The sequence below is a fragment of the Salvelinus alpinus genome, chromosome 15, assembly GCF_045679555.1.
Source record: "Salvelinus alpinus chromosome 15, SLU_Salpinus.1, whole genome shotgun sequence".
Classification (NCBI taxonomy): domain Eukaryota; kingdom Metazoa; phylum Chordata; class Actinopteri; order Salmoniformes; family Salmonidae; genus Salvelinus; species Salvelinus alpinus.
The window spans coordinates 20,346,791-20,370,592 of record NC_092100.1 but is presented as its reverse complement, the minus strand read 5'-3'; the positions used below and the strand labels follow the sequence as shown (position 1 = coordinate 20,370,592).

The following is a 23,802-nucleotide window of genomic DNA, read 5'->3' as shown; positions in this document are numbered from 1 at the left end:
ACAAGAACCCACAAAACCAAAAGGGAAAATGGCAACCTAAATAGGATCCCCAATCAGAGACAACGATAAACAGCTGCCTCTGATTGGGAACCAATTCAGGCCACCATAGACCTACAATATGCCTAGACTTACAAACACCCTAGACATACAAAAACCCTAGACAATACAAAAACACGCATACCCACCCTCGTCACACCCTGACCTGACCAAAATAATACAGAAAACATAGATAACTAAGGTCAGGGCGTGACAATTTCCCAAAAGTCAGACTTTTCCCAGACACCAATTAATTTTCCTCAGCTTCAGAAGCATCTAAATTCACCAAATATTGTGCGTTTATATTCTTGAGACTTGCCCAGAGAGAATTGTTGATATTATACAACATTACGTTTTCTTTTTAATAAAAAAATGCATTTCACATACGTATTTACTATTTTACAGATAGAAAGAGGAAAAAAATATTTATCCACAATCTGAGTTAAGTCTGGTCCAGGAGTGTTTTAACAAAATTACATCAAAATATTTAGGATAACTTAATCCAGTGTCCCGATGTTACAGATTTTGTTTTTTCCATTTATGTTTTGAGGTTGGACTTGCGGCATGTATAGCTCGTTAGCACGTTGGACACACCATTTGGTGTCACCTCGTTAGTCAGTATGTGCTGCACCTGTGCTGGTTTCCATCTCGTTAGTGGGAAGGTGTTTCATCTGTGCTGGCCCAGGTGCTACTTAAGAGTGTCTGGCCCAGTGTTCCAGTTGTCTTGAGAGATGTGGAAGGTCAACACTATTATTTGGCTTTCCCTATTTGAATTCTAGAAAGACAATCCTTCATCTGATCTTCCCTGTTTTCATTTTTCTCCACTTTTTGGTTTGTTTCCTGTTAAGTTTGGTGGGGGGTTTTCTTTTGTTTCCTCTTCTTAGGCAAATTTATTGGCCGCTAATGGTCAGTGGTGTGTATTCATGGATGCTAAGGGAAACCAGGCTTCCCCCCAAAAAATCACCAAGAAAAAACCACAAAAAAACTTTTTTTCTCACTCTGTTTCATAATTTTACTTCAATTCGCAAGAGGCTGAATCTATCTCACAGGAGAAGGCATCCGAGCAAGCGAAACAGTGGCCCTTTGTCTCTCTACGTGTAGGCCATATATCTGATGCTGTCTGGTACAAATGAGTTTGACATTGTTGCCGCTCGTAGCATTGAATGCAAGGGAAACCAAGAAGCATTTGGGCTCCCTTGACAAAAAAAGTATACAAAATTAGCCAATCAGCTTTGAGCTAAACTGAGCGTGCTCAACTGTGAATGGTCCTGGACACCAAAAAAAGTGTCAAGGGAAGCCAGCTTGGATTTGGCGTCTCTCCTATCAAATCGCATTGAGAGCATACGAGAGCACCAGCTGTTCTGGATGACTGTGTGATAACGCTCTCGGTAGCCGATGTGAGCAAGACCTTTAAACAGGTCAACATTCACAAAGCCGCGGGGCCAGATGGATTACCAGGACGTGTGCTCAAAGCATGCTCGGACCAACTGGCAAGTCTCTTCACTGACATGTTCAACCTCTCCCTGACTGAGTCTGTAATACTTACATGTTTCAGGCATACCACCATAGTCCTTGTGCCCAAGGAAACGAAGGTCACCTGCCTAAATTATTACCGCCTCGTATCACGCAGACCGGTAGCCAGGAAGTGCTTTGAAAGGCTGGTCATGGCTCACATCAACAGCATCCTCCCAGATACCCTAGACCTACTCCAATTCGCATACTGCCCCAACAGATCCACAGATGACGCAATCTCAATCGCACTCCACACTGCCCTTTCACACATGGACAAAAGGAACACCTATGTGAGACTCCTGTTCATTGACTACAGCTCAGGGTTCAACACCATAGTAACCACAAAGCTCATCACTGAGCTAAGGACCCAGGGACTAAATACCTCCCTCTGCAACTGGATCCTGGACTTCCTGATGGGCCGCCCCCAAGTGGTAAAGGTAGGCAACAACACACCTGCCACGGTGATCCTCAACAAAGGGCCCTTCAGGGGTGTGAACTTAGTCCCCTCCTGTACTCCCTGGTGTGGCCAAACACAATCATTAAGTTTGCTGACGACACAACAGTGGTAGGCCTGATCACCGACAACGATGAGACAGCCTATAGGGAGGTCAGAGAACTGGCAGTATGGTCCCTCAATGTGAGCAAGACAAAGGAGCTGATCGTGGACTACAGGAAAAGGCCCTCATTAACATCGACAGGGCTGTAGTGGAGAGGGTCGAGAGTTTCAAGTTCCTTGCTGTCCACATCACCAACAAACTATCATGGTTCAAACACACCAAGACAGTCGTGATGAGGGCACAACAAAACCTTTTCCCCCTCAGGAGACTGAAAAGATTTGGGATCGGTCCCCAGTTCCTAAAAAAGTTCTACAGCTCCACCGTCAAGAGCATCCTGACCGGTTGCATCACCGCCTGGTACGGCAACGCTCGGCATCTGACTGTAAGGCGCTACAGAGGGTGCGTACAGCCCAGTACATCACTGGGGCCAAGCTTCCTGCCATCCAGGACCTATATAATAGGCGGTGTCTGAGGAAAGCCCATAAAATTGTCAGACTCCAGTCACTCAAGTCATAGACTGTTTTCTCTGCTACCGCACGGCAAGCGGTACCAGAGCGCCGAGTCTAGGACCAAAAGGCTCGGACCAAAAGGCTCCTTAACAGCTACCCCCAAGCCATAAGACTGCTGAACAATTAATAAAATGGCCACTGGACTATTAAATTGCCCCCCCCCCCCCCCCCCCAATTTGTTTTGTACACTGCTGCTACTCGCTGTTTATTATCTATGCATAGTCACATCACCCCTACCTACATGTACAAACTACCTCAACTAACCTGTACCCCCACACACTGACTCGGTACCGGTAACCCCTCATTATTGTTATGTTATTGTTACTTTTTATTATTTTTTTATTTTATTTTTTACTTTAGTTTATTTGGTAAATATTTTCTTAGCTCTTCTTGAACTGCACTGTTGGTTAACGGCTTGTAAGTATGCATTTCACGGTAAGGTCTACACTTTGTATTCGGCGCATGTGACAAATAAAGTTTGATTTGATTTTGATACGTCATTGACGTCTCCTGACCGCTCCTGTCTCAGCCTCCAGTATTTATGCTGCAGTAGTTTATGTGTCGGGGGGCTAGGGTCAGTTGGTTACCTGGAGTACTTCTCCTGTCTTATCCAGTGTCCTGTGTGAATTTAAGTATGCTCTCTCTAATTCTCTCGTTCTCTCTTTCTCTCTGAGAACCTGAGCCCTAGGACCATACGTCAGGACTACCGGGCATGATGACACCTTGCTGTCCCCAGTCCGCCTGGCCTTGCTGCTATTCCAGTTTCAACTGTTCTGCCTGCGGTTACGGAACCCCTACCTGTCCCAGACCTGCTGTTTTCAACTCTTAATGATCGGCTATGAAAAGCCAACTGAGATTTATTCCTGATTATTATTTGACCATGCTTGTCATTTATGAACATTTTGAAAATCTTGGCTCTCTCTAATTTTCTCCTTCTCTCTTTCTTTCTCTCGGAGGACCTGAGCCCTAGGACCATACGTCGGGACTACCGGCCGTGGTGACTCCTTGCTGTCCCCAGTCCGCCTGGCCTTGCTGCTATTCCAGTTTCAACTGTTCTGCCTGCGGTTATGGAACCCCTACCTGTCCCAGACCTGCTGTTTTCAACTCTTAATGATCGGCTATGAAAAGCCAACTGAGATTTATTCCTGATTATTATTTGACCATGCTTGTCATTTATGAACATTTTGAAAATCTTGGCTCTCTCTAATTTTCTCCTTCTCTCTTTCTTTCTCTCGGAGGACCTGGGCCCTAGGACCATGCGTCGGGACTGCCGCCCGTGGTGACTCCTTGCTGTCCCCAGTCCGCCTGGCCTTGCTGCTATTCCAGTTTCAGCTGTTCTGCCTGCGGTTATGGAACCGCCACCTGTCCCAGACCTGTTGTTTTTCAACTCTTGATGATCGGCTATGAAAAGCCAACTGAAAATTATTCATGATTATTATTTGACCATGCTTGTCACTTATGAACATTTTTGAACATCTTGGCATAGTTCTGTTATAATCTCCACCCGGCACAGCCAGAAGAGGACTGGCCACCCCTCATAGCCTGGTTCCTCTCTAGGTTTCTTCCTAGGTTTTGGCCTTTCTAGGGAGTTTTTCCTAGCCACCGTGCTTCTACACCTGCATTACTAGCTGTTTGGGGTTTTAGGCTGGGTGTCTGTACAGCACTTCGAGATATTAGCTGATGTACGAAGGGCTATATAAAATAAAATTGATTGATTGATTGATTGATTGACAGAAACAACTTGAATTGTTGCATCTCGTTGTGTTGTCCTCTGGTGTCTGGCTAGCTAGCTAGATAAAATTGTCCCTTTCCTAAATTAGCCATGGATGGAGATATGGATTTGGACTTGTGGTTTTACTTAATTCTCCGTTCTGGCCAATGATTACAGTATAACGGCGAATTCTGCTCCAACCATTAATTCATACATTGTTGCGCCCCTGGCCTGAGAGAATGGAAGTTCAATATGTAGCTAGATGTAAAATGATAATGTTAACTAGCTAACGTTGCCCATGAAAGGAAGTTAGGCTAGCGAGCCAGCATTTTAGCCAGGTAGCCTAGAACAAAAAATAAAAGCGTTTACTGTATGACAGAGTGATAGACAGTTTCGTCAACATGAAAGAGAGGAGGATGGCATTGGCATTTCTCTACAAGTACGGCGAGTCAACATGTTTTCAACTTGTGCGTGTATGCACGCACACACCCACACACAAATCAGAACCATGGACAGCCACATCATATTTAGCTTACATTGATTGGAGTAAATTGTTTATGGAGTCTTTTAGTTGTCAATGTATTAGACTAAGCAGAGTTGATTTGATTCTGTTGAAGTTGAATTGGTGCTGGATTAGTGGAGGCAGCCCCTGTTTCTTTGTGACTTGCGGTCACGCTCTGTGGTTCTAAATCAATAGTTGTTTAGTGGTCCGAAAATGTTGGAAACATTAACTTGCTTCTCCATGCTACTGTTCATGTAACTGTCTGTTATATGCAATATGCTTTGTGGACTTCACCAGACAGAGGTTGCTATCCAATTTTGTGATAAAACAAAGGTGTGGTTGAATTTATCCTGCCACTGTGACTTCTTATTGTCTCAGCGTTTAGGCCTATATATCACGGTCTAAAGGCATATGACTTAACAGGTTATAGAGCAAACAATGTAGTTATCACAACACAGGTTGTAATATGGCTTTTGGGGGGGGGCTTGGCTACCCAAGTGATTTTCCCCAAGCACTGATACTGCTCATGGTGGGTGTCTTTTAGGTTCCAGTGGTTGTTGCTAGGCAACTTTCAGTGGGGGGGGGGGGGGGGGGGGGGGCGGCATCCCATATTGGGGTGTGGTGCATGGCTTTAAATAACATGTTTGACAGACAGTTCAGATCCAAAAGATCTAGAGTTATCAAGTTAGAACAATTCAGAGCAATAAGTGCGATAACAACAAACCATAACATCCTGATAAGAAGTTCTGATAGACGATTTAAATATGCTGGACAATGGTTAAAACAAATGACTAAACGGCAAGAGAAAATTACCCAAAACAAGTCAGTGAACTTTTGTCCAGATGTGTACAATATTGTGTAGTACCTCCAGTTCTGAATGCGATATCCGAGAACAAAGTTAGTAAATAGAGCGAACAGGATTACTGAGGGAACTGAGGGAAATCCTGATGCATTATCTCTGACATACCAATGTTACATAATGACTGCATCAAGCATGCTAGGGTTTCAAAAGTACTGCATGTTCTCTGGGTCCTGAAACATAGAACAGGTCATTTTTGGCAGACACCCTGGGCCCCGACCCTTCCCATCGAAGGAACTCACAAATGGCACGCGGAAAGGGCGGAGGTTGGTTATCAGTCCAAAAATACAATTAAACTCTCCATTCCATAAATGGAAATTTGGGGTACAAACTTCAGAAAGTAGTATAAGGCCACTGGGCTGAAAGGACAGGCACAAGAAGGCCCCTTACATACCCATAGACATGGATAATTTATTTTTAAAGACATCCAATATCATACAGACCATCTATTTGGCTTTTTTCTTACGACCAGTCACCTGAGCCACAACAGCCTCGACACTCTTGAACTTCCTGTAGTAGAAGTGGTCAGCATGGAGGTGGAGTAGACAGCTGGTTTTAGACTGGTCCAATGTTCTCTTCGACCGGGACACTGGAACTTCCTGTGAATGTCACATGAGACAGTAGTCACTAGAGATAGACATGATCAAAATGACAAAATAGGAAGCTAGTCAAAACCATTCAGGAAGAACATTAGTTATTTCATTTTACGGCCTTTTGCATTCTCACTCCACCACAAATGTGTGGTTATTCACCAATAACGCACATCCTGTTGGGTAAATCTAAGGTTTGTGGTTAAAATCCAATTTTCATCCTTTCTAGCATGACCACATAGACAGAGTGTGACCTCAGGGCCAGTCACCTGTGGGAAAGTGTCTGAGGGAGGGTGAACAGGATCGGCAGGATGGAAAGTTCCTCAGGGAAAAACATCTGCTCGATACATTTTATAGCTAATCTCAAAATAAAGGATATTCTTTATGTTTACAAACAAGTGGCTATAAATAAATAACTATACATGATGTTCTGTACATGTTCAATTGTCCCTGTATCCATTGTTGATCAAGATGTAGGGACCACAAACCAATTAGCCTCACGCCTCAGAGACAATGGCCTGCCTGCCTACAATAGATTGAGGAAATACGTGGAGCTGGCACGCAAAGCCATGCAGGCTGTTTATTGAATCAGTTTACAGGGTAGCTTATTATGGCGCTAAAGAACAATATATATACTCATCAAAAATATAAACGCAACTTGCAACAATTTCTAAGATGTTACTGAGTTAACGTTCATATGAGGAAGTCAGTCAATTGAAATAAATGAATCCTAATCTATGGATTTCACATGACTGGGAATAAAGATTTGTATCTGTTGGTCACACATACAGTACCTTAAAAGAAATGGGCCTCACAACGGGCCTCAGGATCTCATCACGGTAGTTCTGTGCATTCAAATTGCCATCGATAAAATACAATTGTGTTCATTGGTCATAGTTTATGCCTGCCCATACCATAACCCCACTGTCACCCTGTGGCACTCTGTTCACAATGTTGACATCATTAAACCGCATGCCCACAGGATGCTGTACATGGACGCCGTGTCTGCAGTAGTGAGGCCGGTAGGACGTACTGCCAAATTCTCTAAAACAACGTTTTCAGTTGCTTATGGTAGAGAAATTAACATTAAAATCTCTGGCAACAGCACTGATGGACATTCATGCAGTCAGCATCCCAATTGCATGCTCCCTCAACTTGAGACATTTGTGGCATTGTGTTGTATGACATAACTGAACATTTTAGAGTGGCATTTTATGGTGCACCTGTGTAATGATCATGATGTTTAATCAGTACCTGTCAGGTGGATTGATTATCTTGGCAAAGGAGAAATGCTCACTAACAGGGATATAAACACATTTGTACACAACATTTGAGGGAAATAAGCTTTTTGTGTGTATGGAACATTTCTGGGATCTTTTATTTCAGCTCATGAAACATGGAACCAACACTTCACATGTTGCATTTTATATTTTTGTTCACTGTATGATCTTCAATAGATACTATATATGTAGATCGTCTACAGAGGAAAAAGAAGCAAATCAATACTACAAATCAAATATTTTCTCTCATCTTTTATTTACACACCTTTTTCTCATGAATTCTGTCAAACATTTTGTTGGTTAGTTCTGGTTATCAAAGGGTTCGGAAGCCAATTACAATTATGGTTTCACAGATGAGAAAATGCTAAGCAAGATTGAGTACAAAAACTGAAATTAGGACAGGGAAGTGTCTCTTTTCAGGTGTGTGTGTGTGTGTGTGTGTGTGTGTGTGTGTGTGTGTGTGTGTGTGTGTGTGTGTGTGTGTGTGTGTGTGTGTGTGTGTGTGTGTGTGTGTGTGTGTGTGTGTGTGTGTGTGTGTGTGTGTGTGTGTGTGTGTATATATATATATATACACTGCTCAAAAAAATAAAGGGAACACTAAAATAACACATCCTAGATCTGAATGAATGAAATATTCTTATTAAATACTTTTTTCTTTACATAGTTGAATGTGCTGACAACAAAATCACACAAAAATTATCAATGGAAATCAAATTTATCAACCCATGGAGGTCTGGATTTGGAGTCACATTCAAAATTAAAATGGAAAACCACACTACAGGCTGATCCAACTTTGATGTAATGTCCTTAAAACAAGTCAAAATGAGGCTCAGTAGTGTGTGTGGCCTCCACGTGCCTGTATGACCTCCCTACAACGCCTGGGCATGCTCCTGATGAGATGGCGGATGGTCTCCTGAGGCATCTCCTCCCAGACCTGGACTAAAGCATCCGCCAACTCCTGGACAGTCTGTGGTGCAACGTGGCGTTGGTGGATGGAGCGAGACATGATGTCCCAGATGTGCTCAATTGGATTCAGGTCTGGGGAACGGGCGGGCCAGTCCATAGCATCAATGCCTTCCTCTTGCAGGAACTGCTGACACACTCCAGCCACATGAGGTCTAGCATTGTCTTGCATTAGGAGGAACCCAGGGCCAACCGCACCAGCATATGGTCTCACAAGGGGTCTGAGGATCTCATCTCGGTACCTAATGGCAGTCAGGCTACCTCTAGCGAGCACATGGAGGGCTGTGCGGCCCCCCAAAGAAATGCCACCCCACACCATGACTGACCCACCGCCAAACCGGTCATGCTGGAGGATGTTGCAGGCAGCAGAACGTTCTCCACGGCGTCTCCAGACTCTGTCACGTCTGTCACGTGCTCAGTGTGAACCTGCTTTCATCTGTGAAGAGCACAGGGCGCCAGTGGCGAATTTGTCAATCTTGGTGTTCTATGGCAAATGCCAAACGTCCTGCACGGTGTTGGGCTGTAAGCACAACCCCCACCTGTGGACGTCGGGCCCTCATACCACCCTCATGGAGTCTGTTTCTGACCGTTTGAGCAGACACATGCACATTTGTGGCCTGCTGGAGGTCATTTTGCAGGGCTCTGGCAGTGCTCCTCCTGCTCAAAGGCGGAGGTAGCGGTCCTGCTGCTGGGTTGTTGCCCTCCTATGGCCTCCTCCACGTCTCCTGATGTACTGGCCTGTCTCCTGGTAGCGCCTCCATGCTCTGGACACTACGCTGACAGACACAGCAAACCTTCTTGCCACAGCTCGCATTGATGTGCCATCCTGGATGAGCTGCACTACCTGAGCCACTTGTGTGGGTTGTAGACTCCGTCTCATGCTACCACTAGAGTGAAAGCACCGCCAGCATTCAAAAGTGACCAAAACATCAGCCAGGAAGCATAGGAACTGAGAAGTGGTCTGTGGTCACCACCTGCAGAACCACTCCTTTATTGGGGGTGTCTTGCTAATTGCCTATAATTTCCACCTGTTGTCTATTCCATTTGCATAACAGCATGTGAAATTTATTGTCAATCAGTGTTGCTTCCTAAGTGGACAGTTTGATTTCACAGAAGTGTGATTGACTTGGAGTTACATTGTGTTGTTTAAGTGTTCCCTTTATTTTATATAAGATATAAGATGTATATATATAAGATAAGATGTCTGGTCTGAACTACCTGATTGGGTCTGAGGCTTTGGGCAAGGCGCCGCAGACGTTCTGCACCACAGAACCCGTCACGACTGCTTCCCATGGGAGGAGCATCTATATGTGGATAAACACACACACATATGTAAACACACACTGGAAAAGCACACGCATAGTGTCCTCAGCAAATATTCAATCAAACCCCTTGAATTTTTCAAATTTTGTTGTTACAGCCCGAAATGTAAAAGGGAGTCAATTTAGATTTTTGTGTCACTGGCCTACACACAATATCCCATAATGTCAAAGTGGTATATTATCATTCTTTTTTTAATATAAAAAAATAGAAGCTAAAATGTCTTGAGTCAATAGGAATTCAACCCTAAAAACATAATTCCACTTTGACATTATGGGGTATTGTGTGTAGGCAAGTGATCAAAATACTAAATTTTATCTATTTTAAATTCAGGATGTAACACAAAATGTGGAAAAAGTCAAGAGGTGTGAATACTTTCTGAAGGGACTGTATTTTCAAGCATAGTGGTGGCTGCATCATGTTATGGGTATGCTTGAAATCATTAAGGACTGGGAAGTTTTTCAGGATAAAAAATAAACAGAATGGTGCTCGGCACATGCAAAAGGGAAACCTGGTTCAGTCTGCTCTCCACCAGACACTGGGAGATGAATGCACCTTTCAGCAGGACAATAACCAAAAACACAAGGCCAAATCTACACTGGAGTTGCATACCAAGAAGACAGGGAATGTTTCTGAGTGGACAAGTTACAGTTTTGAATTAAATCTGCTTGAAAATCTATGGCAAGACTTGAAAATGGTTGTCTAGCAACGATCAACAACCAATTTGACAGAGCTTGAAGAATTTTTAAAATAATAATGGGCAAATGTTGTACAATCCAGGTCTGCAAAAAGGTGATTCTATATATTTCTGTATTTCCTTTAAAAAAAAAAATCTAATTAAAAGGTTTACACTGTCATTATGGGGTATTGTGTTTAGATGGGTGAGAAAAAAAAAATGTAATCCATTTTGAATTCAGGCTGTAACACAACAAAATGTGGAATAAGTCAAGGGGTATGAAAACTTTCTAAAGGCACTGTACGTTAACATATACTAACTACTGTCTAAACACATGAACACATGCACAAATACACAGTAACAAGATGGTGCCGGAGGGGAGGGCTGCCGTCTTATCGGCTCTTAACCAACCATGCTATTTGTTTTGTTTTTTTGTGTTGTACTTGTCCTCTTGCTCAGTTGTGCACCTGGGCCTCTGTTCTGTGAAAGGAGTAGTACACAGCGTTGTGTGAGATCTTCAGTTTCTGTGCAAATTTCTCGAAAGGAAATGCCTTCATTTCTCGAAACAAGAATAGACTGACGAGTTTCAAAAGAAAGTTATTTGTATCTGGCCATTTTGAGCCTGTCATCGAACCCACAAATGCTGATGCTCCAGATACTCAACTAGTCCAAAGAAGGCCAGTTTTATTGCTTCTTTAATCATCACAACAGTTTTCAGCTGTGCTAACATAATTGCAAAAGGGTTTTCTTATGATCAATTAGCCTTTTAAAATGATAAACTTGGATTAGCTAACACAACGTGACATTGGAACACAGGAGTGATGGTTGGCCTCTGTACGCCTATCTAGATATTCCATAAAAAATCAGCCGTTTCCAGCAACAATAGTCACTTACAACATTAACAATGTCTACACTGTTTTCTGATCAATTTGATGTTAATTTAATGAACAAAAAAACATGCTTTTCTATCAAAACAAGGACATTTCTAAGTGACCCCAAACTTTTGAACGGTAGTTTATATGAATGCAGCTGACAATGTATTAAAGCCATTGGATGCAGTTTATCATAGCACACTATGCTTTATTAGAGGCGTCAGGTTCAGTTCACATCACTGCATTCTGTATCAGAAAGTAGGCTGGCCCTCCATGAGGTCTCATCGATTGATACATTGCACAATTTTTGTTTCTAAAGCCCTCTTACACAAACTTCCACCGGACCTTACTTCACTGTGAACCTACAGACGTACGAGCTACCTTACCCGGTTTCAGTGATGGTTAACTCTGTAGATCCCTTCAATCTCCACTGAGTTAGGTAAATCTGCTTTAGTATTTTTGCACCTCACTTGTGTAATAATCTCATACTCTATAAAATTGGATGTTTTGGTAAGGAAAACTTTGAAAACGGAATATCATATGAGACGTATTTTAACTTGGAGGACTGAGGACGAAATCCTGAACAAAACACACTAAATACATAACATTTTAAGAAAATCATTGCTTTTCCAGCAATACCTTTGTTACAGCCTGAATTTAAAATGGATTAAATTCAGCTTTTCTTGTCACTGGTCTACACACAATACTCCATAATGTCAAAGGGGATTATTTTTTATAAATTAATTAAAAATGAAAAGCTGAAATGTCTTGGGTCAATAAGTATTCCACCCCTTTGTTATGGCAAGCCTAAATGCGTTCAGCAGGAAAAATGTGCTTAATAAGTCATAAATTGCATGGACTCACTGTGTGCAATAATAGTGTTTAACATGATGTTTGAATGACTACCTCATCTCTGTACCTGTAAGCATACAATTATCTGTAAGGTCCCTCAGTCGAGCAGTGCATTTCAAACACAGATTCAACCACAAAGACAAGGGAGGATTTCCAATGCCTTGCTAAGAAGGGCACCTGTTGGTAGATGGGTAAAAAACAAACAGACATTGCATATCCCTTTGAGCATGGTGAAGGTATTAATTGCACTTTGGATGGTGTATCAATACACCCAGTCACTACAAAGATATATGTGTCATTCCTCACGCAGTTGCCGAAGACGAAGGAAACCACTCAGGGATTTTGCCATGAGGCCAATCGGGACTTTAAAACAGTTACAGAGTTTAATGGCTGTGATAGGACAAAACTAAGGATGGATCAACAACATTGTAGTTACTCCACAATACTAACCTAATTGACAGAGTGAAAAGAAGGAAGTCTGCACAGAATAAAAATATTCCAAAACATGCAACAAGACACTAAAGTAATACTGCAAAAAATGTGGCAAAACAATACATTTTGGGCCTGAATACAAAGTGTTATGTTAGCGGAAAATCCAATATAACACATTACTGAGTACCACTCTCCATATTTTTAAGCATAGTTGTGGCTACATCATGTTTGATGCTTGTAATCACAAAGGACTGGGGAGTTTTTCAGGATAAAAAAAATGGAATGGAGCTAAGCACAGGCCAAATCCTAGAGGAAAGCCTGGTTCAGTCTGCTTTCCATGAGACACTGGGAGATTAATTCACCTTTCAGCAGGACAATAACCTAAAGCACAAGGCCAAATCTACACTGGAGTTGCTTACCAAGAAGACAGTGAATGTTCCTTAGTGGCCGAGTTACAGTTTGGACTTAAATCTACTTGAAAATCTATCCCAAGATGTGAACATGGTTGTCTAGCAATGATCAACAACCAATTTGACAGAGCTATAAGTATTTTGAAAAGAATAATGGGCAAATGTTGCACAATCCAGGTGTGGAAAACTCTTAGAGACTTTCCCAGGAAGACTCACAGCTGTAATGCTGCTATTTCTACAAAGTATTGACTCAGGGGTGTTAATACTACTGTCAATTTGATATTTCTGTATTACATTTTCAATTTTTAGCTAACATTTCTAAAAACATGTTTTCACTTTGTCATTCTAGGGTACTGTGTGTAGATGGCTAAGAAAATAAATCTATGTAATCCATTTTGAGTCAGGCTGTAACACAACTACATTTGGAATAAGTCAAGGGGTATGAATACTTTCTGAAGGCACTCTGAAAGTATTCAGATCCCTCAACATTTTCTACATGTTGTTTCGTTACAGCCTTATTCTAAAATTGATTATATAGTTTCCCCCCCTCACCGATCTACACACAATACCCCATAACGGCAAAGCAAAAACAGGTTTGTAGAATTTTTTGCAAATTTATAAAATAAAAAAAAAGTTAATATCACATTTACATAAGTATTCAGACCCTTTACTGAGTACTTTGTTTAAGTAGCTTTGGCAGTGATTACAGCCTTCTTGGGTATGACACTACAAGCTTGGCACACCTGTATTTAGGGAGTTTCTGCCATTCTTCTCTGCAGATCCTCTCAAGCTCGGTCAGGTTGGATGGGGAGCGTTACTGCACAGCTATTTTCAGGTCTCTCCAGAGATGTTCGATCAGGTTCAACACCGGGCTCTGGCTGGGTCGCTCAAGGACATTCAGAGACCTGTCCCGAAACTACTCCTGTGTTGTCTTGGCTGTGTGCTAAGGGTCGTTGTCCTGTTGGAAGGTGAACCTTCACACCAGTCTGAGGTCCTGAGCACTCTGAAGCATGTTTTCATTAAGGAACTCTCTGTACCTTGCTCCATTCATCTTTCCCTCGATCCTGACTAGTCTCCCAGTCCCTGCCGCTGAAAAACATCCCCACAGCATGATGCTACCACCACCATGCTTCACTGTAGGGATGGTGCCAGGTTTCCTCCAGAAGTGATACTTGGCATTCAGGCCAAAGAGTTCAATCTTGGATTCATCAGACCAGAGAATATTCCTTTAGGTGCCTTTTGGCAAACTAAAGGCTTGAATTGGTGGAGTGTTGCAGAGATGGTTGTCCTTCTGGAAGGTTCTCCCATCTCCACAGAGGAAATCTGGAGCTCGGTCAGAGTGACCATCGGGGGTTGTTGGTCACCTCCATGACCAAAGCCCTTCTCCCCCGATTGTTCAGTTTGGCCAGGCGGCCAGCTCTAGGAAGAGTCTTGGTGGTTCCAAACTTCATTCATTTAAGAATGATGGAGGCCACTGTGTTCTTGGGGACCTTCAATGCTGCAGTAATGTTTTGGTACCCTTCCCCAGATCTGTTCCTTGACATAATCCTGTCTTAGTGCTCTACGGACAATTCCTTCGACCTCATGGCTTGGTTTTTTGTCTGACATGCACTGTCAACTGTGGGACCTCATATAGACAGGCGTGTGCCTTTCCAAATCATGTCCAATCAATTGAATTTACCACAGATGGACTCCAATCAAGTTGTAGAAACATCTGGAGGATGATCAATGGAAACAGCTCAATTTTGAATGTCATAGCAAAGGGTCTGAATACTTATGTAAATAAGGTATCTGTTTTTTATTTTTTATTCATTTGTGTGAAGTATTGTGTGAAGATTGATGAGGAAAACAACAGTTGAGCTAATGTAGGCTAATGAGATTAGCATGAGGTTGTAAGTAACAAGAAAATTTCCCAGGACATAGACATATCTGATATTGGCAGAAAGCTTAAATTCTTGTTAATCTAACTGCACTGTCCAATTTACAGTAGCCATTACAGTGAAAGAATACCATGCTATTGTTTGAGGATAGTGCACAATTTTGAACATGACAAGTTATTAATAAACAAATTAGGCACATTTGGGCAGTATTGATAGAACATTTTGAACAAAAATTCAATAGTTCATTGGATCAGTCTAAAACGTTGCATGTACACTGCTGCCATCTAGTGGCCAAAATCTAAATTACACATGGGCTGGAATATTACATTATGGCCTTTCTCTTGCATTTCAAAGATGATGGTACAAAACATTTTCAAAATAATGTTTTTTTTTTTTGTATTATCTTTTACCAGATCTACTGGGTTATATTCTACAACATTCCTTTCACATTTCCACAAACTTCAAAGTGTTTCCTTTCAAATGGTACCAAGAATATGCATATCCTTGCTTCAGGGCCTAAGCTACAGGCAGTTAGATTTGGGTATGTCATTTTAAGCGAAAATTGAAACAAAGGGGGCGGATCCTTAAGAGCCTCTAGCTAGAGTGCCCACCCTGATATTGAAATGGGTTGAGTCATACCATAGACAAAACATTTTTTACCCGATGCTTCTCTTCTTGGCACCCAGCATTAAAGAGATGGATAGGGGGTAAGGCCCTGCGATAGACTAGCGTCCTGTACAGGGGTTGTACTTGTATATCAAGCTGCCCCACACTACAGAATCAGGAGATAGGTTCCTGCCCTATGGGCTGTTCTGGCTCAGACTAGGCTTGTTGAAGTCAAATGAAATATTATATAATAATGTCATGACATAACAATAATCACTTTCACTTTTCACAACCATTCTTTTGTATTTGTTTTTGTACCATCATCTTTGAAATGCAAAACAAGGGATAAGTTATTTGCCAACTTAAATAACTAAACCTGATCTGTATGACTGCAGTAGAGTTCATTTAAATTTTTTTTATTTATTTTACCTTTATTTAACCAGGTAGGCTAGTTGAGAACAAGTTCTCATTTGCAACTGCGACCTGGCCAAGATAAAGCATAGCAGTGTGAACAGACAACACAGAGTTACACATGGAGTAAACAATAAACAAGTCAATAACATGGTAGAAAAAAAAGAGAATCTATATACAATGTGTGCAAAAGGCATGAGGTAGGCAATAAATCGAATAATTACAATTTAGCAGATTAACACTGGAGTGATAAATCATCAGATGATCATGTGCAAGAAGAGATACTGGTGTGCAAAAGAGCAGAAAAGTAAATAAATAAAAGCAGTATGGGGGGTGAGGTAGGTAAATTGGGTGGGTAGTTTACAGATGGACTATGTACAGCTGCAGCGATCGGTTAGCTGCTCGGATAGCAGATTTTTAAAGTTGTTGAGGGAGATAAAAGTCTCCAACTTCAGAGATTTTTGCAATTCGTTCCAGTCGCAGGCAGCAGAGAACTGGAAGGAAAGGCGTCCAAATGAGGTTTTGGCTTTAGGGATGATCAGTGAGATACACCTGCTGGAGCGCGTGTTGCGGGTGGGTGTAGCCATCGTGACCAGTGAACTGAGATAAGGCGGCACTTTACCTAGCATAGCCTTGTAGATGACCTGGAGCCAGTGGGTCTGACGACGAACATGTAGCGAGGGCCAGCCGACTAGGGCATACAGGTCGCAGTGGTGGGTCGTATAAGGTGCTTTAGTAACAAAACGAATGGCACTGTGATAAACTGCATCCAGTTTGCTGAGTAGAGTATTGGAAGCTATTTTGTAGATGACATCGCCGAAGTCGAGGATCGGTAGGATAGTCAGTTTTACTAGGGTAAGTTTGGCGGCGTGAGTGAAGGAGGCTTTGTTGCGGAATAGAAAGCCGATTCTTGCTTTGATTTTGGATTGGAGATGTTTGATATGAGTCTGGAAGGAGAGTTTGCAGTCTAGCCAGACACCTAGGTACTTATAGATGTCCACATATTCTAGGTCGGAACCGTCCAGGGTGGTGATGCTAGTCGGGCGTGCGGGTGCAGGCAGCGAACGGTTGAAAAGCATGCATTTGGTTTTACTAGCGTTTAAGAGCAGTTGGAGGCCACGGAAGGAGTGTTGTATGGCATTGAAGCTCGTTTGGAGGTTAGATAGCACAGTGTCCAAGGAAGGGCCGGAAGTATATAGAATGGTGTCGTCTGCGTAGAGGTGGATCAGGGAATCGCCCGCAGCAAGAGCAACATCATTGATGTATACAGAGAAAAGAGTCGGCCCGAGAATTGAACCCTGTGGTACCCCCATAGAGACTGCCAGAGGACCGGACAACATGCCCTCCGATTTGACACACTGAACTCTGTCTGCAAAGTAGTTGGTGAACCAGGCAAGGCAGTCATTAGAAAAACCGAGGCTACTGAGTCTGCCGATAAGAATATGGTGATTGACAGAGTCGAAAGCCTTGGCCAGGTCGATGAAGACGGCTGCACAGTAATGTCTTTTATCGATGGCGGTTATGATATCGTTTAGTACCTTGAGCGTGGCTGAGGTGCACCCATGACCGGCTCGGAAACCGGATTGCACAGCGGAGAAGGTACGGTGGGATTCGAGATGGTCAGTGATCTGTTTGTTGACTTGGCTTTCGAAGACCTTAGATAGGCAGGGCAGGATGGATATAGGTCTGTAACAGTTTGGGTCCAGGGTGTCTCCCCCTTTGAAGAGGGGGATGACCGCGGCAGCTTTCCAATCCTTGGGGATCTCAGATGATACGAAGGAGAGGTTGAACAGGCTGGTGATAGGGGGTGCGACAATGGCGGCGGACAGTTTCAGAAATAGGGGGTCCAGATTGTCAAGCCCAGCTGATTTGTATGGGTCCAGGTTTTCCAGCTCTTTCAGAACATCTGCTATCTGGATTTGGGTAAAGGAGAAGCTGGGGAGGCTTGGGCGAGTAGCAGCGAGGGGGGCGGGGCTGTTGGCCAAGGTTGGATTCGCCAGGAGGAAGGCATGGCCAGCCATTGAGAAATGCTTGTTGAAGTCTTCGATTATCACGGATTTATCGGTGGTGACCGTGTTACCTAGCCTCAGTGCAGTGGGCAGCTGGGAGGAGGTGCTCTTGTTCTCCATGGACTTTACAGTATCCCAGAACTTTTTGGAGTTAGAGCTACAGGATGCGAATTTCTGCTTGAAAAAGCTGGCCTTTGCTTTCCTGACTGACTGCGTGTATTGGTTCCTGACTTCCCTGAACAGTTGCATATCGCGGGGGCTCTTCGATGCTATTGCAGTTCGCCACAGGATGTTTTTGTGCTGGTCGAGGGCAGTCAGGTCTGGAGTGAACCAAGGGCTATATCTGTTCTTGGTTCTGCATTTTTTGAACGGAGCATGCTTGTCTAATATGGTGAGGAAGTAACATTTAAAGAATGACCAGGCATCCTCAACTGACGGGATGAGGTCAATATCCTTCCAGGGTACCCGGGCCAGGTCGATTAGAAAGGCCTGCTCGCAGAAGTGTTTTAGGGAGCGTTTGACAGTGATGAGGGGTGGTCGTTTGACCGCGGACCCGTGGCGGATACAGGCAATGAGGCAGTGATCGCTGAGATCTTGATTGAAGACAGCAGAGGTGTATTTGGAGGGCAGGTTGGTCAGGATAATGTCTATTAGGGTGCCCATGTTTACGGATTTAGGGTTGTACCTGGTGGGTTCCTTGATGATTTGTGTGAGATTGAGGGCATCAAGCTTGGATTGTAGGACTGCCGGGGTGTTAAGCATATCCCAGTTTAGGTCACCTAACAGAACAAACTCTGAAGCTAGATGGGGAGCGATCAATTCACAGATGGTGTCCAGGGCACAGCTGGGAGCTGAGGGGGGTCGGTAGCAGGCGGCAACAGTGAGAGACTTATTTCCCCATACATGCAGTACATTTGGAAAGTATTCAGACCCCTTGACTTTTCCAAATGTTGTTATGGTACAGCCTTATTCTAAAATTGATTAAATCGTTTTTTCCCCTCATCAATTTACACACAATACCCCATAATGACAAAGCAAAAACAGGTTTTTAGACATTTTTGCTCATTTGAAATATTACATTTATATACTAAGTATCAGACCATTTACTCAGTACTTTGTTAAAGCACCTTTGGTAGCATTTACAGCCTTAAGTCTTCCTGGGTATGACGCTACAAGCTTGGCACACCTGTATTTGGCGAGTTTCTCCCATTCTTTTCTGCAGATCTTCTCAAGCTCTGTCAGGTTGGATGGGGAGCGTTGCTGCACAGTTATTTCAGGTCTCTCCAGAGGTGTTCAATCAGGCTCAAGTCCGGGCTTTGGCTGGGCCGCTCAAGGACATTCAGAGACTTGTCCTGAAGCCACTCCTGCATTGTCTTGGCTGCGTGCTTAGGGTCGTTGTCCTGTTGGAAGGTGAACCTTCACCCCAGTCTGAGGACCTGAGCGCTCTGGAACAGGTTTTCGTTAAGGATGTCTCTGTACTCGATCCTGTTTAGTCTCCCAGTCCCTGCAGCTGAAAACATCTCACACAGCATGACGCTGCCATTACCATGCTTCACTGTAGGGATGGTGCCAGGTTTCCTCCAGACGTGACACTTGGCATTCACAGAAAGAGTTCAATCTTGGTTTCATCAGACCAGAGAATCTTGTTCCACCCGGTCTCCCGGGTGGCGCAGTGGTCTAGGGCACTGCATCGCGCCACCAGAGTCTCTGGGTTCGCGCCCAGGCTGGGCTGGGTTCGCGCCCAGGCTCTGTCGCAGCCGGCCGCAACCGGGAGATCCGTGGGGCGACGCACAATTGGCATAGCGTCGTCCGGGTTAGGGAGGGTTTGGCCGGTAGGGAGGGTTTGCCCGGTAGGGATATCCTTGTCTCAGTATGTAAAAAATGTAATAAAAATGTATGCACTCTACTGTAAGTCGCTCTGGATAAGAGCGTCTGCTCTTGGCCGGTAGGGATATCCTTGTCTCAGTATGTAAAAATGTAATAAAATGTATGCACTCTACTGTAAGTCGCTCTGGATAAGAGCGTCTGCTAAATGACTAAAATGTAAATGTAAAATGTAATGTAAATGTCTGAGAGTCTTTGGGTGCCTTTTGGCAAACTCCAAGTGGACTGTTATTTGCCTTTTACTGAGGAGCGGCTTCCGTCTGGCCACTCTACCATAAACTTCTTCCATTTAAGAATGATGGAAGCCACTGTGTTCTTGAGGACCTTCAATGCTGCAGAAATGTTTTGGTACCCTTCCCCAGATCTGTGCCTCAACACAATCATGTCTCGGAGTTCTACGGACAATTCCCTCTACCTCATGACTTGGTTTTTGCTCTGACATGCACTGTCAACTGTGGGACCTCATATAAACAGGTGTGCCTTTCCAAATCATGGCCAATCAATTACATTTACCATAGGTGGACTCCAATCAAGTTGTAGAAATATCTGAAGGGTGGTCAATGCAAACAGGATGCACCTGAGCTCAATTTCAATTCTCATATTAAAGGATCTGAATGCTTATGTAAATAAGTTATTTCTGTTTTTTGTTTAAAATACATTTGCAAAAAATTCAAAAAATCGGTTTTCGGTTTATCATTATGAGGTTTTGTGTGTAGATTGCAGAGGATTTTATTTTATTTAATCCATTTTAGAATAAGGCTGTAATGTAACAAAATGTGGATGAGTCAACGGGCCTTAATGCTTTCCGAAGGCACTGTATTTTAAACTGACTACTACACTTTTTATTTGAAATGTGCACAGTTTAAACATATAATGGTTTTAAATCTAGAAAAAAACTCTGAGTGGGTTGACCTGAAGATCAAACCAATTCAGGGCTAAAGAAGGATTTCATAAAACTGAAACAATGTGCTATGCTCAGCCACAGAGTAGACCAGAACCCTCAGTCACCAGACATATTTTTTGATCCTATAGGACAGGTATTCCCATACTGGGGTATGCGCAATACCGTCGGGGGTACGCCAAGTAAAAATGTGATTTAAAATTATTATTTGTCAAATACAGGTAGCCTAGTCAAATAATTAACATCCAATCACATTAACCGTTACTCTCTCGTGGGAAACCTTCACACTTGCTCAGACATTTAGAAATGAAACATGACAATTCAAAAATAAGCCACAGGAGGTTTTTGAGCGAGAATAAAGACAACTTTCGAGTAGGAAGACATGTATAAAAGCAACAGATACCTTCAATAAGAAGGGGCTAGAAGCGCCTTATATGGTGAGCTACCGAGTGGCTAGGACAGGCAAGCCCCATACTATTGTGTAGGACTTAATTCTTCCTGCTGCCACGGATATGGCTGGGACAATGCTGGGGGAAAAGGCCCAAAAAACTATACAGACAATGTCTTCATCAAACAACACTGTTTCACAACGCATCAGTAACATGGCAGGAGTTGTTTTGAAACAATTACTGCTTCGCATACAAGCCAGTGAATTATATGCGTTAAAGCTGGATGAGTCAACAGACATGGCGGGCCTGGCACAGCTCCTGGTACATGTCTGTTACGTTTACGGGGGGGTTAATTAAGGAGGACATCCTCTTCCACAACCCACTGGAAACCAGGACAACATGAGAGGATATTTTTTAAAGTACTGGACAGCTTTGTGATATCAAATCGACTTTGGTGGTCAAGATGTGTTGGTATCTGTACTGATGGCGCAAAAGCCATGACCGGGCGACATAGTGAAGTGGTAATGCGCGTGCAAGCAGATGCTCCCGACGCCACTTGGGTACACTGCAGCATCCACTGAGAGGCTCTTGCTGCCAAGGGAATGCCTGACAGCTTGAAAGACGTTTTGGACACTACAGTGAAAATGGTTAACTTTGTTAAAGCAAGGCCCCTGAAATCTTGTGTATTTTTTTGCATTATGCAATGATATGGGCAGCGACCATGTAATGCTTTTACAACATACAGAAGTGCGCTGGTTATCAAGGGGCAAAGTATTGACAAGTTTTTTTTAATTAAGAGAAGAGCTTAAAGTTTTCTTTACTGAACATAATTTTCACTTGTCTGACCGCTTGCATGATGACGAGTTTCTCACATGACTGGCCTATCTGTTTTTTATTTAACCTTTATTTAACCAGGTAGGCAAATTGAGAACACGTTCTCATTTACAATTGCGACCTGGCCAAGATAAAGCAAAGCAGTTCGACACATACAACAACACATAGTTACACAAGGAGTAAAACAAACATATAGTCAATGATACAGTGAAAAAAAATAAGTCTATATACAATGTGAGCAAGTGAGGTGAGATAAGGGAGGTGAAGGCAAACAAATATATGTATAAATAAATAAAAATATAAAAAGGCCATGGTGGCGAAGTAAATACAACACAGCAAGTAAAATAAAAAATAAAAACACTGGAATGGTTGGTTTGCAGTGGAAGAAAGCGCAAAGTAGAGACAGAAATAATGGGGTGCAAAGGAGCAAAATAAATAAATAAATACAGTAGGTAAAGAGGTAGTTGTTTGGGCTAAATTATAGATGGGCTATGTACAGGTGCAGTAATCTATGAGCTGCTCTGACAGCTGGTGCTTAAAGCTAGTGAGGGAGATAAGTGTTTCCAGTTTCAGAGATTTTTGTAGTTCGTTCCAGTCATTGGCAGCAGAGAACTGGAAGGAGAGGCGGCCAAAGGAAGAATTGGTTTTGGGGGTGACCAGAGAGATAAACCTGCTGGAGCGCGTGCTACAGGTAGGTGTTGCTATGGTGACCAGCGAGCTGAGATAAGGGGGGACTTTACCTAGCAGGGTCTTGTAGATGACCTGGAACCAGTGGGTTTGGCGACGAGTATGAAGCGAGGGCCAGCCAACGAGAGTGTACAGGTCGCAGTGGTGGGTAGTATATGGGGCTTTGGTGACAAAACGGATGGCACTGTGATAGACTGCATCCAATTTATTGAGTAGGGTTTTGGAGGCTATTTTGTAAATGACATCACCGAAGTCGAGGATTGGTAGGATGGTCAGTTTTACAAGGGTATGTTTGGCAGCATGAGTGAAGGATGCTTTGTTGCGGAATAGGAAGCCAATTCTAGATTTAACTTTGGATTGGAGATGTTTGATGTGAGTCTGGAAGGAGAGTTTACAGTCTAACCAGACACCTAGGTATTTGTAGTTGTCCACATATTCTAAGTCAGAGCCGTCCAGAGTAGTGATGTTGGACAGGCGGGCAGGTGCAGGCAGCGATCGGTTGAAGAGCATGCATTTAGTTTTACTTGTATTTAAGAGCAATTGGAGGCCACGGAAGGAGAGTTGTATGGCATTGAAGCTCGCCTGGAGGGTTGTTAACACAGGGTCAAAAGAAGGGCCAGAAGTATACAGAATAGTGTCGTCTGCGTAGAGGTGGATCAGAGAATCACCAGCAGCAAGAGCGACATCATTGATGTATACAGAGAAGAGAGTCGGTCCAAGAATTGAACCCTGTGGCACCCCCATGGAGACTGCCAGAGGCCCGGACAACAGACCCTCCGATTTGACACACTGAACTCGATCAGAGAAGTAGTTGGTGAACCAGGCGAGGCAATCATTAGAGAAACCAAGGCTGTCGAGTCTGCCGATGAGGATGTGGTGATTGACAGAGTCAAAAGCCTTGGCCAGGTCAATGAATACGGCTGCACAGTATTGTTTCCTATCGATGGCGGTTAAGATATCGTTTATGACCTTGAGCGTGGCTGAGGTGCACCCATGACCAGCTCTGAAACCAGATTGCATAGCGGAGAAGGTATGGTGGGATTCGAAATGGTCGGTAATCTGTTTGTTGACTTGGCTTTCGAAGACCTTAGAAAGGCAGGGTAGGATAGATATAGGTCTG

The 23,802-nt window shown here is 43.3% G+C and overlaps 1 protein-coding gene and 1 long non-coding RNA gene across 2 annotated transcripts in view; one reads left to right on the top strand and one right to left on the bottom strand.

The window, feature by feature from the left end:
• The window catches only part of LOC139539667 (disintegrin and metalloproteinase domain-containing protein 10-like), a 70,824-nt gene that overhangs the window by 36,301 nt on the left and 10,721 nt on the right, over nt 1-23,802 (bottom strand). Inside the window, exons 5-6 of the mRNA XM_071342834.1 lie at nt 9,738-9,823; nt 6,163-6,285 (exon numbers count right to left, since the gene is read on the bottom strand). Of these exons, the coding sequence (XP_071198935.1) occupies nt 6,163-6,285; nt 9,738-9,823 (209 nt within the window). The remainder of the gene's footprint in view (nt 1-6,162; nt 6,286-9,737; nt 9,824-23,802) is intronic.
• LOC139539670 (uncharacterized) overlaps nt 11,438-23,802 on the top strand; it is a 36,205-nt gene continuing 23,840 nt past the window's right edge. The window contains exon 1 of the long non-coding RNA XR_011667975.1: nt 11,438-11,826. This is a non-coding gene — a long non-coding RNA (uncharacterized lncRNA). The remainder of the gene's footprint in view (nt 11,827-23,802) is intronic.